Below are 17,646 nucleotides of genomic sequence, written 5' to 3'. Positions count from 1 at the left end.
GTGACTGGAGGAGAAAAACTTACAAATCACAGCCAAATTTTGAGCTTGCTTCAAGGCAAAGAGGTAAGCTGACAGCTGGCTGCCACTTTTCACTAAGTGTAGGAGAAAATTTCATAATTTCCACTGTTTTCAGTTGAATATTGGTAAACATAGTGGGGGGGTTAAGCATACTTGTTTAAAAAAAAAAAAAAAAAAAAAGATGGTAAAAATAAATAATTAAAAATTTTTCAGCCAAGATACAGGTGGGACCATCTTTTGAGAATTCCTTGCAGGGCAGGAAAACAATTCTTATTCCCCCTCTGTCAGCCACATTGGCAGATATTTTTCATTGCTTTTGCTGCCAAAGTTGCTGGTAGAGCTGACCAACCTGGATGACACCTCACCAGGGCACAATTGATTTCCTGCCCTGCACCTCCCTTTTTTCTTTGCACCCCCCAAAAAATCTAGTCTTTTTTGTCTTCCTCTTTCTTCTCCTCTTCTTCTGTGGGGTAGGAGTGCCATGTGAGGCGTTCCTCATAGAAAGAGATGACCACTTGTGGACATTTGACGTTTGCTTCCTTAGCTGGGACAAGGTCAGCCTCATCTGAGTTTTTCCTGTTGAGTTTTATTGAAGAGAGAAATCTCATTAATGTCAAGAACCAAACTTCTTATTTTGAAGCCATAGCCAATGGACTCACTGGCCTTTTTAATAGGCCCACCTGTTCAGCTATATTCTGACAGCTGGTGCGTACATGCATGCTGTGCTGAAAATACATTGTATATTATTCTGTAGATGTGGTTACACTACAGACACTTCTTAAATATTGACAAAAATGCCAGATCTTTTCTTGTAAATGTCCATATCCATGCAAAACAAAATGATTTTATTTGGCTGTAAAATCTCAGGAACAACCCAGTCACACCAGACACAGATAACCTAGATGGGATATTGTCACTTAAAATCCTTCTCTTAATCTAAAATCATTCAACAGCCCTGAATGATCAGGACCCAATATATCTTAGACCTCACAACACTTCCCTCTCAGTCTGCAGGCTTATTTGTACTTCCTGGAATTTCCAAACAAATACCGTAAATGTCGGGCTATAAGCCGCTACTTTTTGCACAAGCTTTGAACCCTGCGGCTTTTAGTCAGGTGCGGCTTTTCTATGGATTGTCCATGATTTTTGTCATATCGTAAGACGATTTGTTTTGTGTGTTCCGCTGTTGTACGGCACTACGTTGCCTGGCGGAAGGATCGGGGTTCAAGAGTGGTATGTTAGTCACATGTCCGTCCGCCAGGCAACGTAGTGCCGTACGAAGTAGCGCGAAAAACAAACTTCAAAGTAGCGCTACGCATTCAGCGGGAGGCGTGGATGATGAGCGGCGATAAACTTGCAAGTTATGCCCAAAAAGCAAGTTATGCCCAACTCCACCGGTGGATTCTGACAGCGTGGAAAAGTGTGAAAACATCCACGATCACCAACGGATTTTGAAGGGCTGGACTGCTGCATGATGGAGAGGAGGACACCGCCACGGCCCTTCTGAGGGTGTTCGACTCTGACACTGACAATGAGGATTTCTTTGGTTTTGAAAGTGACAACGAAGGAGAGAAGAAGAGTGGATGACGAAGCCATCCTGAGCCTGTTTGTATCCGACACTGGAGAAGAGGACTTTGGTGGTTTTAGTGCGCAGGAAGAAGAGAAAGATGGTGGTGAATGACTGACTTTTCTTCTTGTTAAAGCTGTGTCACTGCACCTGAGCCTAAAAGGTAGTCCGAATCTATTTTTCTGGTGTGCTGTAGGCTACTGTTATGTACTACATGTGCAAATATGTACCCATAACTTGTTTTTCAAAATATTAATAAAAGTGATGTCTCCAAACAGCCATCTCTTTCCTGACAATTCCCTTTGTGCATATTCTCTTACATATGATAAGTCAACATTGAAACACCTGCGGCTTTTGGTCAGGTGCGGCTAATGTATGTACAAAACAGGATTTTCCCCTGATTTTAGCTTGTGCGGCTAATATTTAGGTGCGCTTTGTAGTCCGGGAAATACGGTAATCACTTTTCTAATCATTAACAAAAATGTAAAATGAATAACCTTGAGTAACAAAAAACCCATAAAAGAGCTTTACCAAAAGCTCTTTGAGTTAAATTGATTAAAACTCACAGTTTCCCTAATAAAGTGCTCAGTTACACAGTACAATAAACTCTGGAATCCAGAGTGAGAGGAAAAAATAACTTGCATCTATGAATTTATAAGACCTTTCGCTGAATTTGGATAACTTCTAACTTCCAAATGACAGAGCGGAGAAATAACGGATTCATTATGATACGTTTGTGACAATGAAAACTTACCACTTCATAAGGAACATCAGCTCTCCACTCGAGTCTGTCGCTCCAATAATCCTCTCAGGCTGCAGTCCTCTGCCAAAACCTCTGGCCTTCTCACCCTAGACACAGGAAGGCATTTGACAAAAGGTAAGGAAAACAAGCAGGCAGGGGACATCACTCCATAGACATTAAAGCAACCGTTTCTCAGGATTACCAATGATGTTTGGGGCATGTTTACTTATCCAAAAGTCTCAGAAAACAAAAAATTCCCAATAAACATTGATTATATCTCATTATAAACTCCATTACTAACCATTTCAATCAATATTTGGTGTAATGGTGTATACCCCTCACAGATCACGGTTCAATTAGGATAATTCACTCGTTTTTCATAAAAAACATTTTAAAACTTAATGTATGTTGGAAAGATCAACATATATCAATAGTTTTACATGAAATTGATTATTTTAAAGTTATTTTACAATTTCTATTTTTCTCTTTTTTATGCAGTGATGCAGAAAAAGTAACATGTGACATGTCTTCTGGGTTAAATTGACCCGCTGACTTAAAATCAAAACTAATGACTCAAAAGGATTTGTAGTGAAAGTAAACTTTATTTAAGCACTGTTTTAGATCCAGAAAGGATCAAAATACGAGATTAGCAATATGAAGACAGTGTGTGTGTCTGAGTCGCCACAGTACACTAGTGACAGACCATCAATGTTGTGACAGCAACACTATGCAATGTTTAGAACTAGAAATACACAAAAATTAATAGGTGGAACTGAAACAGGTGCATGTGTCTACACAGCACATGAGGGACATGTCATCACTGAATGTTTTGTGCAAATGAATTTTGCACTTTTTACAGAGGTCATGCTTGTCTTGACATCATCAGATGGCTTGCAGAACTGGCATCTCTGCTTCTTCCCACCAGCAGCAATCTAGAAAGAAGAGGATGATGATTACTATGTTTTTTGCTGATCTCAAGACACACACAACATACTCTCACAGAGACACACACTTACCTCAAGCACTGGTGTAATGGGTGAAGCCCTCTCCCTCACTGTAGCTGCAGCAGGTGGGGTCCTTGGCATGTGCTGCCTCCATTGTATATGCGGTACCACAAGTGCCTTCCCCAGCTCCTCAAGAAAGATGCGCCTCTTGTACAGCTTTGACATGTACCACTCAGGAAAGATCTCCGTCCAAAGGACAAATGCGTCATAGGCGGACAATCAATCATGTTGTAAAAGATGACCAGTGGCCAGCGTGCAGTCATTCGCTTGGTCCTGTAGGACACTGTGACTTTGTCCAAGTTGTCCACCCCCCCTTAGGTGGCACTGTAGTCTTTCTCTTTAGAAGCTCCTGACCCAAGTTGTAGCTTGTGAAAAAACTGTCACATGTTATGCTGTGCTCCCTGAGACCTTGTGCCCCGATTCTTCTCTGGGACTCCTCCACCCAGCTTTTCAGCATGCATGTTCAATGCATAGCTAGTGTTTGCATCACATGCTGCCCAGATTTTTATGCCATATTTGGCTGGTTTGGTAGGCATATATTGCCTGAATGGGCAGCGAGCTCGAAATGCCACTAGTCTTTCATCCACTGTGACATTAGGGCCTAATGGGCCTTCGGGGTGCACATACGTAAATGAACCATTTTTATTTTATTTGTTGATTACCCTCATTAAGCCAAGTACAAGAAGTTCCATACTCAAAAAACCCTTTTAACTATTTTTTTAAAGATTTTAAAAATGGGTCAGTTTGACCCAGACATAACAGGAGGGTTAAAGCAACTGTGGGGAGATTTACAACACAAACAACTTTTGCGGGGGGAGCTTGACTGCTCAGATTCTTTACTGAGGTTCTCACCTCCTCCTTCTTTCTTTTGCTTCCTCGCTCTTCTCCATCTCCCGAGGTTTCACTGGCTGCTTTCCGTTTGCTCTCCTTCTTTTTCTCTTCCTTCTCTTTGTGTTTCTGCATGTACTCAGCAATAAGGTCGGGGCAGTCCAAGTTTTCTTCTGGCTCCCATGTATTGTCCTCACTAGATAACATGAGTGCAGATGGAAAGATGTGATTTGCAGATATTCTAGCTCAAATTAAATCAATCTTTAATCTAAAATTCCTAATTGTATTCCCTAGTTCTTTTACATTTTTCAGTCCATTGCCTTGTTCAATGAGCACGTCACCATGACAAATATAAAAGCTACAAAAAAAAGCTGAAATTTGGTTAAGCTAAAAAAACAAAACCTCAGACATTTAATTTTAAAAAGTTAAAGTTTTGTAAAGTTCACTTTTCAATTGAACACAGTTAAACACAACTAGTCACTACATTTGATAAAGATGTGTCAGAATAAAGAATCTAACTAAAATATGAAAGATACATTTGCACTCACTCTGAGAAGCCCTTCCATTTGAGCAGAAACTCCACTTTGCCCTTCACCACTCGGCGGTCCAAAACCTTTTCCACCACATACTCCTCTTCTTCCTCCTCCTCAGCTGCTCCTGCTACAGGGGCTGCTGTTGCTCCTGCAGCTGGTGGTGGAGCTGCTGCAGGCTGCTCCTCCTCCTCTGCCTTCTTGGGCTTCTTTCCTGCTTGGGTCGCCAGCTTGACGTCTGATAAGATAACCTCTGAAGGTCCCAGGAGGAAAAGTGCACAGGTTATAATGAACTGGTTAGAAAGTTAAAAGTATCATTGCAATTAAAAGACATCAAAATATTACTTTGTGGTCTGCATTATCTCCTTGATCAAAAACTATGAAATGTTGACAGCGCATATCTGATCAGCAGCAATTGGTCAGCCTGTAGATGACAAAAGTGGGTCTATGTGTTTAGCAGAGACTGAACATCTAGAATTTGCGTGAGAGGGCCGTCTCCAGGTAAAACAAATGTTCATGCAGATGATTCTCAGTTAAAATGCATGATGCTTCTACACTACCAAATTATTTTTCCCCACAACTCGTTCTACAGGTCAATAGATTACACTTATATGTTGCATACTGTCTTGATGCATGCTCAATCATCCAGGCAAGGAAATCCCAAGAAGTTGATTCTGCAGGTTTCTCCAACCTTAAACAAGTTGCACATTAACAATCATAAAAATTAAACATATGACCCATTGCTGGTCAGTGGTGCTAGTTTCATTCATTATTCAAATGTACTGTTTAAAAGGTTGGGGTTACCTGCATCTAAATGTCTTATCTAAAATACATTTAGATCATTCTCATTTAAACCTTACTGACGGTAAAGGAAAAAAAAAAAAAAAAAAAAGTCAAGGTCTCTTTCAGCCAGTTTGCGTCACAGGTGAACTCAAATGGTGAAAACAGTCTTTGTTAGGAATGTGATCCCCTCTCTTTTCTTCTCATCCCAGCCCCCTCAAGAAACAAATTCCTCCAAGCACCCAGGTCATTAAAACATGACCAGCTACAGGACTTTTCGGAACTGGTCCATTTCCAAACTGCAGACAATCACTCAGTCTGTTTTTTTTCTACATTGACAGCATTCTTAGACAGTACCATAAGCTGGAACACTACTAACTGCATCTGCAGGTTTCCATCCAGCTTTTCAAATGTTACTTAGCCCTGTTTGTGCATTGACATGTTTCTGTTTAAAGTATAGCTTCCCTAACCCTAGTTCATGATCATTTAAGGATTGTTCTGCTCTTAATGCATGCATTGGAGCAAAAACAAACAAACAAAAACTCCCAAAACAAAATAAAACTAAAAACTGGGTTCTCAGAACTTTGCCAGTATTCTTGCTTCCACAATGTGCACACAGAAAGTGGGGGATCGTAAGAATTATGCAAATTATGAAAACGGTATAAAGTTTGGAGAGTGTTAGTTGGCCAATTTTGTGGAATCAACATAGGCAAATAGGAAAATACTAAATAGGATAATACAGTAAATACTAGCCAGGAAGAGAGGACGGTGCTGATGGCTTAATGGCTTGACCAAATCACTGTTTAATGGCATGCAGGGGTTCCAGCTGAAGCAACAAATGGTTGTTCGCCTATACTGCAGGCTAAACTTTCCCTGCGATTTCGAGCATCAAAGATGAATGCACCGAGGCGGTAAAACGCCGATGACCACACTGCCTACATACGTGTCAACTAATACGTTTTTCCTATTCACTCTTTAAAAGACTAATGATATGAGATGAGCCTCAGTCGGCAGCAAATTTCTAGCGCGAAATCCTAAATGATACGCCGTTTAAATTTCTCGAGTCTGGTGGTTTGGTAGCGAAGAAAAGCGCCCGCCTCCATGTTGCCTGTATCACCATGAATGCAGTTTGCAGCATGCCACCACCTGCAAACGCAAACTGCGACAACCTGTACACACAAATTCAATGATGAATTTGTAATCACACATACAACAATACCAGTGTTTCCAATCTATTTTCAAGTGCCAAAGACAACGAGTGTGGCTCGCAGTTTGTCCCTTATGCATGCACATGACGTGAGCTCCTTGCGCAGCACTAGCTTAATAATGGACGAATGCTAATATAATTTCCAGACTAGTTGGGTTTACTTGAACTGGACTCGCCAGAAATGTAAAGTTCACAACATGAGCACGGAGACTAGCCAGACGATCTGCCTCCTGCAAGCGAAGGGCAGGAGGCAGATCGCGGGCACGTTTTGCCTCAAAATGCTAACGAACACGAGCCTTACCTTTGAAAAGAAAGCTTCGCGGCGGTTGTATGGCTTAATGGCAGGCCCGAGGGAGATTTAGCCGTATCCAACAGACGAGTAAAGAAACTGGATGCACGGCAGTGGCAACACAAGAATATGAGCTGGCTTTGCAGCGTGCTCGAGAACGATATTTGCAACGTGCTTTCTTACTGAGTCACACAATAGCCTCTGCCTCGATGCTAACAATCCGCACGACCACCTTCTGCCCGCCAACAGCACCACCGGATGTTACGTCAGTAGGTAACGTTACAAGCAAGGCATGGGAGTTGAAATAAGAGCTTGGCCTTCTTTTAAACCGTTTGTTCAGAACAGTACCACAGTGGATTAAGTAACATTTTGATGCAGCCTAAACTATCGATAACCAACCCAAGCAACCCAAAGGAGATAAAAATGAATGTAATGTGGTGACGCTAAAACCTGCATTTCCTCTCATATCCGCTTCAGACAGGCTTCGAAAATGAGCCAATGCCCTTGGACTTTGCAGAGCATACAAAAATGTTTTTGCTTCTATGGATAGCTTCCCCGTTTATAACACGTGTCGTTGGATGTTGACTAACTTTCCTTTGCAGAGTAATCGGTGACACAGTAAAGTTATTTATTACAGAGATGTGAAGAATCTATCTATCTATCTATCTATCTATCTATCTATCTATCTATCTATCTATCTATCTATCTATCTATCTATCTATCTATCTATCTATCTATCTATCTATCTATCTTCTTCACATCTCTGTATATATATTAGTGATGGTAAATTTTTACTGACTTTGAATGAGTCACTCACCAAAGTGAATCGTTTTTTTGAGTCATTTGAGTCACTGAGTCAGTTGACCAGAGAGTGCAAAAAATTTACATTTTCCCTCAAACTTAATTTATTTCTCTTTTCATGTAAATCCTACTGCTAAGATGAGTGATTGAAAAAGAAAAAACAACTATTTTTATAGAGCATAAAAGAGCAAAAAAATATTTCTAAAGGGAACATTTATTTTATTTATCTTTATTTAATTTTATTAGTATTTTCCTTAAATGTGTCAAATATATATTTTCTCATCTAAATGTCCACTGAGCTGTGTGCCAGGGGGGCGGTAATGCTCCTTAACATTGGTTGCCAACCAAGAAGAAGAAGAAGCTGTGAGGGGGGGGGGAGTGAGTGAGTGATTTGCTTATGCTACGATCAGTGTTGGGAAGGTTACTTTTGAAATGTATTCCACTACAGATTACAGAATACATGCCCCAAAATGTATTTTGTAAATTATTCTGTTACGTTACTCAATGAGAGTAACATATTCTGAATACTTTTCATTACTTAATATGTTATCATGCTTTTTACAAGTACATGGATGTACTATTGCTGTGTGATTTATTACTATTATTGAAGGTTACTCGCCATACAAATATCAACAAGATTTTTAAATCTTAATATAAAATGAGTAACAATAGGATGGACATTAGGTAAAGATTGAACTTTTTGCAGTCATCTCATATAGAAAACTATTGCGCGCGTATATAAAACAGGTCCGCGGCTCCAAAACGTAGTAAAGGGACCTCTGGCTAATACGTCGGGTTCGTGTTGGGCTCGTAGCCAAAAAATAGCTTTACTTTGTTGTCTTGGTCAACTTTGCTAACGAGAGACAGAGAGAGGCATTGAAAGGCTGCTCCAACTGAACTTATTGTTTCGGAGGAAAACACGAACACAGTGTACAGTCGAGTCTCAATAGCTTACTTACAAATGGGCTCGTCAGGCACTCTTTTTGGCTGCACTGGTTATTATTATATCTACATGATTCCATCTCCCGTTTCTGGTTGGTGACAACTCGTACTGTTTGGCTCTCCTTTTTCTCCCTCCCTCACTCTCACAGACACATAAACGGGTATGGCAGTCCATTCTCCCCACAAACTACACTGCCCATGAGGCTACATTCCTTAGGGCCAACACTCTGCCTATTGCCTTCCCATTAAAATAATTTTTTTAATAATAATTAAAAAAAATATTTCTTCACATCATTTATGCAGGCCACAAGTAGGGGTGACTTGGGCCGCAAGATTGAGACCCAGGCATTAGAGCCTGTTATTGCATGTTTTGTTTGGGTTTCCACTGGCGTGGAATTACCAAAAATAAAGAGGGCATAGCCTAACATATGAAGCAGGAAAAGACCGCCATGTAATCCTTTTTTAATTCGACAAGTAAATGTATTCTGAATATCACCTTTTTAAACGATAACTGTAACAGAATACAGTTACTCATATTTTGTATTTTAAATACGTAACGCCGGTACATGTATTCCGTTACTCCCCAACACTGGCTACGATTCAGCACAGGAAGGGAGCGGGTGAGTAACTCAAATGTGCTGTTAGCATGTTTGCAGAGCGATGCTACTGTGAACCGAGGAGCTATTATATTGATGTGAGCTTTCTACTCAGGGTTTTTCTTCCAGTTCAGAGCAGCTAGATATATTTCTACTAATGAAATTAGTTTGCTAACAGCAACAGGGATGAGTCAGTGAGTCAGTTGGGCTTGTGAATCATGATTCACGAGTCAGTAAAGTGATTTTCAAATTGAATGATTCGTTCATGATTCGCACATCACTAATTTATATATATGTGTGTGTGTGTGTGTGTGTGTGTTTTTTCTTTCTCAATAATCGAGTAGTTGAATTGATTTGATAATTTCATCATTGCTTTTGGGCCTTTTGACACCTGCGAGTCTACTAGAATTTATCCTTAGAGTTGAGCAGGTTTGTGAGCAGGTTTGTGAGAGATGCAGCTATGGTAAAAAAAAAAAAAAAAATCCTGCAGAACTGCCTAGAGGAAAACACTCAGCATACTCACTCCTATAAATCAAGCTACAGTGGAGTTCTCTTAAGAAAAAAAAACCCTTAGGATTCATGGATCATTCCCATACTACAAATGCTGGACAATGCATTTCAGCGAAATGCCTCACCTGTATTCACACAAACTGCAACACAGCTCAATGACAAACTCATAGAAGAGTCACAGATACACTGTGCAGTCTGGAACCATTCAGCTTGACGGGACTTGAAACACTGCTGGACCCATAGCTGGACTGGCCATCGGCCCACCGGGCATTTGTTGATTTTTCATTTTTATGGGCTGATGGTCTTTTTCTTTCGTTTTTTTCCGTAACGGTATAAACACTGAAAGGTGGTGGATTGGCCAGATGAAGGGAGATGTGTAAAAATAACTCAGTTGTTTGGTAGTGGCTATGGCGGAGCTTCCACAGATTCAGTAACATTAGCAAGTGGTGGAAGCCTGCAGATGCAACACACTGGCAGGTGGATGACGGAATGGCAGGAGGAGCAGAGACCCGAGGCGGTGAACTGAACTTCAGGTAAGAAGTTATGACCTGCAGTCTATCTGGGTCAGATATAAACCAAGTTTAGGTGTAGTTTATTTTCGTTATGCTGACTTTTTACAGTCAGTTACAATAACTCGTACTGCGTACTAGCTAGCATGACGGAGTTTATATACTGCTGGGCGGGTGCTATGATATTATTGATGTTGAACTTGTTTTTATCTTATTTTATTTATAAGGTTAGTTATTAGAGTTGCCAACCGTCCCGTAAAAAACGGAATCGTCTCGTATTCAGAGAAAATATTGTGCATTTCGTATTGAGGTGAAAAGGAACACAGTTTGTCCCAGACTTCAGCTACAATGAAAAAGACACAAAGCTGGAGTTATTCTGTGTCTTTGTTGCACAGCTGCCTCTTCTCCTCTCATTCTCACCCCCCCCCCCCCTCTCCTGTTTCTTCTTCAATCATGAAACTGATCAATGATCAGCTGATCAGTGTTTCTCTCTCTTGTTTGTTTATCGCCCAGAAACCAGTGGATGTCGCGCTAAACAGCAGCAGCATGTTTAAGCTTGATCAGCTGTTGTTAGAATTTATTTAATATTAATTTCTAGTATCAGCTGATGTTTGCTGGAGCCACAGCTGTAAAAGCTGCTGGTCATGATATCGGTTTGGTTATCTGGTGAGAAGGAAACATGAAGATGAAACCAGGAGATGTCCTTACTGAATCATCAGAGCTGAACAGGTGATGGAGAAGTTATGAACTGTTTCTGAGAAATAACACCAGGATCCTTTTCTAAGTAGCTGACAGCTGGTAACTGTGCAGGGGCGGGTCTAGCAAAGTTTTGCCAGGGGCCCAGGTAGGGCATTAACACAGAAAGGGGGGCACAAATAAAATACTTTTCTTTCTTATTCTCATTTGAAATGTCTCACTTTTAATAAATAATTATCTGAATCTTACAACAAACGATTTCATCTGATCGAAAATATATAGAAATCCATTATTGTACATAGTAATTTTTTTTAGGGTCCCATCATAATTTCTTCAGAAGTAAGTACTGTATATGATGCCAGTATTTTCCCACATTTTCTAGATACTGTACCAGTACTGTGTGTACAATGCCATCAAAAAGTCAATTAAGTTTTATTCTTTCTCAGCTGTCTTTCTATCTCCTTTCACTTTTTAAAGGTTGCCATGTTAGAAAAAATATTTTGCCCTGCCATATTGATGTGGCAAATGAATGGTTTATCAAAATATATCTCAATCTGTCATCAGTAATCAGTAATTATCATGTCTCACCTCTAGTCTTCTCTGTCTTAATTTCAGGTTTTCACCATGTGTTGTAGATAGTTCAGGAGGTTAACTCGACCAAGCAGTCTACTTTCGGGTACTGTTTAGAATACCAGAATAGGGAGGATGGTGTAGGTTTAAGTTTATTAGATTGATACATATGTACCAACAAGACAGTGTACATCACTGTGATAACAGCGTTTGTTTTCATTCAAAGGCTTTATGGTTTTTCCTATAATACCTGGTGGGCAGGTCTCTAGTCAAAATGCCCGGGCCAATTTTTTGTCCCAGTCCAGCCCTGGCTGGACCCCAGATACAAGAGTCTTTTCTTTCTAAGTTCATCTAAAGTCAATGAAGCAATAAAATGTGTTAGCCCTGAGCTGACCCCATCAATTGCTATTGGGAGAAGATTGGAAAAAGCACAACCTGGACCTTCATCACAACATTTACCATTAGCACCCATTTCAGACATCTTCTTTCTTAGTTAATCTATGGCAGCAGGTATATATGGAAGTTTTGGAAAACAGAATGAATTCTAATACAACTGCGATAATTGAATCCAGTGATATCCGTCACAGGGCAGGATACCTTAGAATACTGACAGAATCAAAAACACACTTACTACACTTCTACAAATTGGCTTTAATTTTTTTTAAGAGTTGAAATTGCCTCAGTGACAATACGCTACAAAAAAATTCTCATTATTAATAAAATGTGTAAACCGTACTTTCTCCCCTCACACACAAGTACACAAGCACTCCCACTGTCACAAGCACCCATTTCCTGAACAAAACTTTGACTTTGATCTCAATTTTTCACTTATACTTGCTTGCAAAACATATTTTTGTAAATTTTGCATTGGACACTGTATTTTTTAATCCTATTATTTTTTTGTTATAATCAAATTATCTGAAATAAATATTTTTCTCTTTTATTCAGTTAGCACTTCATCATCAGCTGATTATGTAAACAGGATCATTCATCACTCATTTGGTGTGCAGATGCCAGAATGAATGAACGAAGTTCTGACCCTCTCCACACTCTTTATCTGGGTTGCTACAATGATTCTTAAATCTAGCTACGAGAAACACATCAAAACAATGTCACTACAATGTCAAAATATTAAGGGAAACTGTGTCACACACTCCGTGAGGTGTCCTCTAACCCATCACTAGATATCATTAGTGATGGGATGTACTGTGCCGAAGCTTTGGAGCATGTATCAAGAAATCCAGGAAGTTTTTATAAAGCACATATCGTGGCCTGTTTCTTTCAGGGTGAGTGATGTCACTGATCATGTCTGAGGCCTCGCTGTTATAGAAGGTGGTTCAAGTGTTACTGTTATAAGACACCCAAGAGGCCACTATAAACAGCTGAAATGACAGCAAAGATTATGACTGGGGGGGGGGGGGTCTGAAGCCTCATGAAATTACACTTTTTCTGAACCAATTACACAGGAAACTTCACGACTTCCTGTGGTGTCATCTGGTCATCACTAGGTATTATTGATGCATGGTGCATAAATGCAAGATGTTAAATAAGGAAACAGACACTTTCTAAATACATACTTATGCTGAATGGTATTATTTTTGCTTACAGTAATATGGAGAAATTTTCACCTATGACACTGTGAGAAATCCTGGAGTCCTTTTTGACCACCTTATGTCCTTCAATGTGCACATTCAACACGTTGGCATATTAAACAAATATGTAGGACTGCCTTATAAATCAAGAATTGAATTCAAAATCCTTGTTCTTACATGCAAGATTTTGAATAATCAGGCCCTGTCCTAACTTAAAGATCTAATGCGCACCATATGACCCCAACAGAGCACTTTTCTTTCAGATTACAGACTTATTTTTAGTTTCTTGGGTGTTTAAAAGTATAAAGGGAGGCAGAGCTTTCAGCTTTCAGGAAGCTCTTCTGCAGTTTGGATTTGGGAGACAGACACCCTCTCTACTTTGAATATTAGGCTTAAGACTTTTCCTTTTGTTACAGCTTAGGGCTGTATCAGGTGACCCTGGTGTCTTTTTTTCTGTCTCCCTCCTCTCACCCCCAACCGGTCGAGGCAAATGGCCGCCTCTCCCTGTGCCTGGCTCTGCTGGAGGTTTCCTCCTGTTAAAAGGGAGTTTTCCCTTCCCACTGTCACCAAATGCTTGCTCATGGGGGGTTGTCTGATTGTTGGGGTTTTCCTCTGTTTTATTGTAGTGTGTCCCACCATTAATTCAGTTCAGTTTTATTTATTATGTCCTTTATCCTGTTCTATGTTGTAATGAAGGTGTTTCCTTGCTTGCTGAGAGTAATTGAATTCTTTGTTTTAGGTAACAATGGATGCTTTTCTGGGCACATTTACCCTTAGTTAGCACTCCTCACTTTAGGAAAACATTTGCCATACCATTAAGAACCATACCTATACGTGATAAGTCATACATATTTATTAATTATTTGTTGACTACTTTGATTATTTATCATTCTTTTGTACAGCTACTCAGTGTATAATAGACAGATGCCATAAGACAAAGACATAATGTTAACCCTGGTCAAAACCAGTTTCTTTCAGGATGCTGACTCTGGAGATTATCTAAAACAAACAATCCCTGGCCATGCTCTTGGCAGAGATGAAATGCAAAAGCAGTGCTTCTGGATATCATGTTACATAATGGTAAAATGGTCCAATGAGGTTTAAATAGAACCTCCATTAATGGTAAAGGATGCAAAGGTAAGCCTAGTTACATCAGTGATGCATATCTCCTTGGATACCTGGCTAATAGAATTGGGTTAGAATTCGATGCAGAGTTTAAATACATCCCATGTGACCAGCCTTGTGGTTATAATGAGCTGCCTGTAAATAGATTTCTGGCAGCTTAGTAAAGAGTTTTGGGTGAAGAGTTTGGTCATTCAGGTGTGAGGCCCTGGGGCAGACCTAGGACAGGCTGGAGGGACTACATTCCTTTGTGGCTTGGGTATGCCCCACGATCCAGACCCGGAAAAGCAGCAGAAGATGGATGGATGATGGATAAAGCTATTTTCACAAAAAAAGAAAAAAAAAAGTGATCTAATGCAAAATGGTACCAACAGCACAAACAAAAGATTTAGAGGACATAAGTAGTAATGGCAGTAACAGTAACTTGTGTATGGAGATTGACTCGCTTACAGAAACTGCAGTTTCTGGTATTTCTTTGCAGGCATCATTTTTCAACTCCAGAAGTTCCCACTTGGCTTGCACTAAGTAAACACAACGTAATAACGTTCCCTTCTGTATTCCTGTTATTATTTGAAAAGGAGAGTTTCTCTGACTGTTTCCTTTCTCTTTATATAGCTACATGTTTCTCCTGCAGAGTGCACCAGATATTGGAGACTTCAAAGAACCCAGGAGCTTTTCCATTCTACAGGTACAAGTAGTTCTTCTTTAGTCTTCTATCCCTGGTTCTCAGGATGAAGGTAAATGTATGCATTTTTCACAAGATACCCCGAGGAACCTGGTTGAATGCCTTCTCCAAGTCAACATTGCACATTCCCAGCTCAGGCTCCTTCCCCACCAGTGAGGTTAAATTCTGTGTACTACAAGCTTGTTTTGCAAACTGGATCAGGACCTGCACCTCTGAGTGCCACCCAATCCACTAAGCACTTAACCCCTTACGGCCACTTCTGTGGGTGGTGGACTCACAGGAAGACGTTCCCATGTCGTGTTTTTGGCCCACCAGATGCTCGCCCTAGAGACTCTATCAGGAGGTTAGTGTAAATCGACTGCAGTCTTGCCCTTCACCTGGGATCAATCTGCCATGGAACAACATAGCTCCTGGGATCACTGGGAGACACAAACTCCTCCACTGCAATAAGATGGCAATTCATAGAAAGCTATGTGTTAAAATGTTGTCTACAGGAGAACTGAAAGCTTGGAGCAGACAGTACAAATAAGTTATAGTATAAATAAAAGGACTGTGAGCACTGAAATGTGCGTGTTACGCTGGGCAAAAATGAACACTAACGTGCGTTACAATTTCTCTTGAATTAACTTGCCTTCCAGCTCTCATGTCCTATGAAGCATTTTTGTCGTTCTTAGCCCATAATCCAGTCTGAAAGAGCAGGACCGGAGTTAAAAGAGCTTGCTGATTTTAGGGTGAGGCTGCTCTCTTGGCTCTTGTACCAGTAACTCAGACCATGGTGAATCCTGGATGGGTTGCCAGTCTGTCACAGGGTTAACACAGAGAAACAGAATGACTGGCAAGCTATCAAGGACGCACCCTCCCTCCCTATGGCAGCCGGAATAGGCTCCACCCACCCTTCACCCACCTCGAACCTGAATTGAATAAGTGGAAGAGAGCGGAAGGACAAATAATATAAAGAGCCTGTTCATCTTTATATCACAGTTCTTCTGTTGAGTATAAGAAAAATGGAAACAGCCATATAATGACTGTAGTTCCATCAGAAAACGACAACTGGTGGCTGCAAAAAGTATTTATAAAAGTCCTGACGTTTAAAATTTGGCTAAACTTATACAATTACCACATCTAGTGGCAAAACAATGAAGGTGCAGCTTTTAGTATTTGTTTTGAAGAAGAAGAACAACTACTACTATTATTAAAATGAACATTTTAACAAACATTTAAAGCCTTTTAGAGGAAACATCTTGTCACAGGATAAACATCTAGAAACATATTAAAATCTAAAATTAAAAATAGCAATACAAAACAGTGATGGGGTAAGCATGAAAACAAACAAAAAAGTAAAAAAGAAACCCCCCCAAAACAAATCCCCACAGTCATATAAAAAGAAAACCAAAAGGAGGAGGTCTTCCTTAAAATATCATTGACTGTTGGACTAGGAAACAAATTAGTCTCAGACAGGCTAAGAAGAGTAAAAATTGAAAAAATGTAAAGAAAAAAAATGTAGCAATAGGAAGAATATAAATATATATGAAGTTTGGACAGACATAATTTCATTACACATTTCATTTCATTTCTCCCCATGTCCTTTAAAAAATATGTATTTAATTTTAATTATACTGAAAGATAATGTTCGTCATGTTTTATGACTGCAGTGCCAGTACTAACAACCAGATGTCGGCATTGTGAGGCTTCGCGTAAATGATCTCCAGCGTGAAAGCGAAACTTTTTGTTAGATATCACAAGCCGCAGTGATCCTTATTAACATTACAAATATACAACAGCTGTTTACTCTTTGTGTGTTTGAATGTAGAAGTGAAAAACTGTAGTGACACATAAGTGAATGCGTGGGAAGCTCTGCTCTGAGGTAATAAAGTCAAGGAGAATGCTGAACACTAAATAACTGCAGGAACTGTTGAACACCACAGACTGCTGGTGTGTAAGAGCACTAGAGCATCAGCAGGGGATTTCAACACCATAAAAGAACCCAAATGAAGTAATATAATACCTCTCTAAATGGTGTGGAAATACATAAATATAATGTCATTTGGTGAACACAATATGATATAATTTTAAATATGCAACCTGGCTACAGGAGAAAGATTTATTTCTATTCTGAATGTATTTATTTATTTATTTATTTTAATCTTCCGTCTGAAACATCGATCTTTCACTATTTTCTGTATTTTCTGTTACCAACTCATTCTATGCCAGAAAACCTACATCTCTAAATAAATTGCCTAAATTATTTGTTTTTCTGTTATTAATTTACCATTATGTTATGCAATTACTGCACACACCTTTTCATTAGAATATATTTAAAAACAAGTATTTTAATTTTATAATTCATGATATTCATTTGAATATGAATGTTATTTTAATTATTAAAATAATGCTATTTTTAATATTTCAGGGTTACTTGTAATGAATATAAATATATATAAATAATATAAAAATATACAAATAAGATGCACACACACACACACACACACACACACACACACACACACACACACACACACACACACACACACGCACCTTTTACATGTGCTTGTACACATTATAATATAACAATATTCAAGAGCAACTGACGCAAGTATGTCTTCAGTTCTTTTAAATTCATTTTTTTGCTGTACAAATATACAAAAATTAGAAGACGGA

General features: G+C 39.5%; 1 protein-coding gene across 1 annotated transcript; it reads right to left on the bottom strand.

The window, feature by feature from the left end:
* Positions 1-162: 162 nt before the first annotated feature.
* cbx1a (chromobox homolog 1a (HP1 beta homolog Drosophila)) lies at positions 163-7,223 on the bottom strand. Its single transcript, XM_080905560.1, has 5 exons — positions 6,978-7,223; positions 4,708-4,942; positions 4,184-4,355; positions 2,340-2,434; positions 163-594 (listed from the first exon to the last, which is right to left on the bottom strand). The coding sequence occupies exons 3-5, from the start codon at positions 4,292-4,294 to the stop codon at positions 444-446; spliced, it is 357 nt and encodes a 118-aa protein (XP_080761686.1). The 5' UTR covers positions 4,295-4,355; positions 4,708-4,942; positions 6,978-7,223; the 3' UTR covers positions 163-443.
* Positions 7,224-17,646: the final 10,423 nt, after the last annotated feature.

Source organism: Rhamphochromis sp. 'chilingali', assembly GCF_963969265.1.
Source record: "Rhamphochromis sp. 'chilingali' genome assembly, chromosome: 15".
NCBI lineage: Eukaryota > Metazoa > Chordata > Actinopteri > Cichliformes > Cichlidae > Rhamphochromis > Rhamphochromis sp. 'chilingali'.
Note: the sequence above shows the minus strand (reverse complement) of the source record. Positions and strands in the feature narration are given on the sequence as shown.

What these genes read in the sequence shown, in the direction of transcription:
- cbx1a (XM_080905560.1), bottom strand. Translation starts at nt 4,294, where the DNA reads ATGCAGAAACACAAAGAGAAGGAAGAGAAAAAGAAGGAGAGCAAACGG. An exon ending in GCAAAAGAAAGAAGGAGGAG is followed by an intron (nt 2,435 to 4,183) that starts GTGAGAACCTCA and finishes TCCTGTGTCTAG; the next exon opens with GGTGAGAAGGCCAGAGGTTT. An exon ending in CTGATGTTCCTTATGAAGTG is followed by an intron (nt 595 to 2,339) that starts GTAAGTTTTCAT and finishes AAAACTCAACAG; the next exon opens with GAAAAACTCAGATGAGGCTG.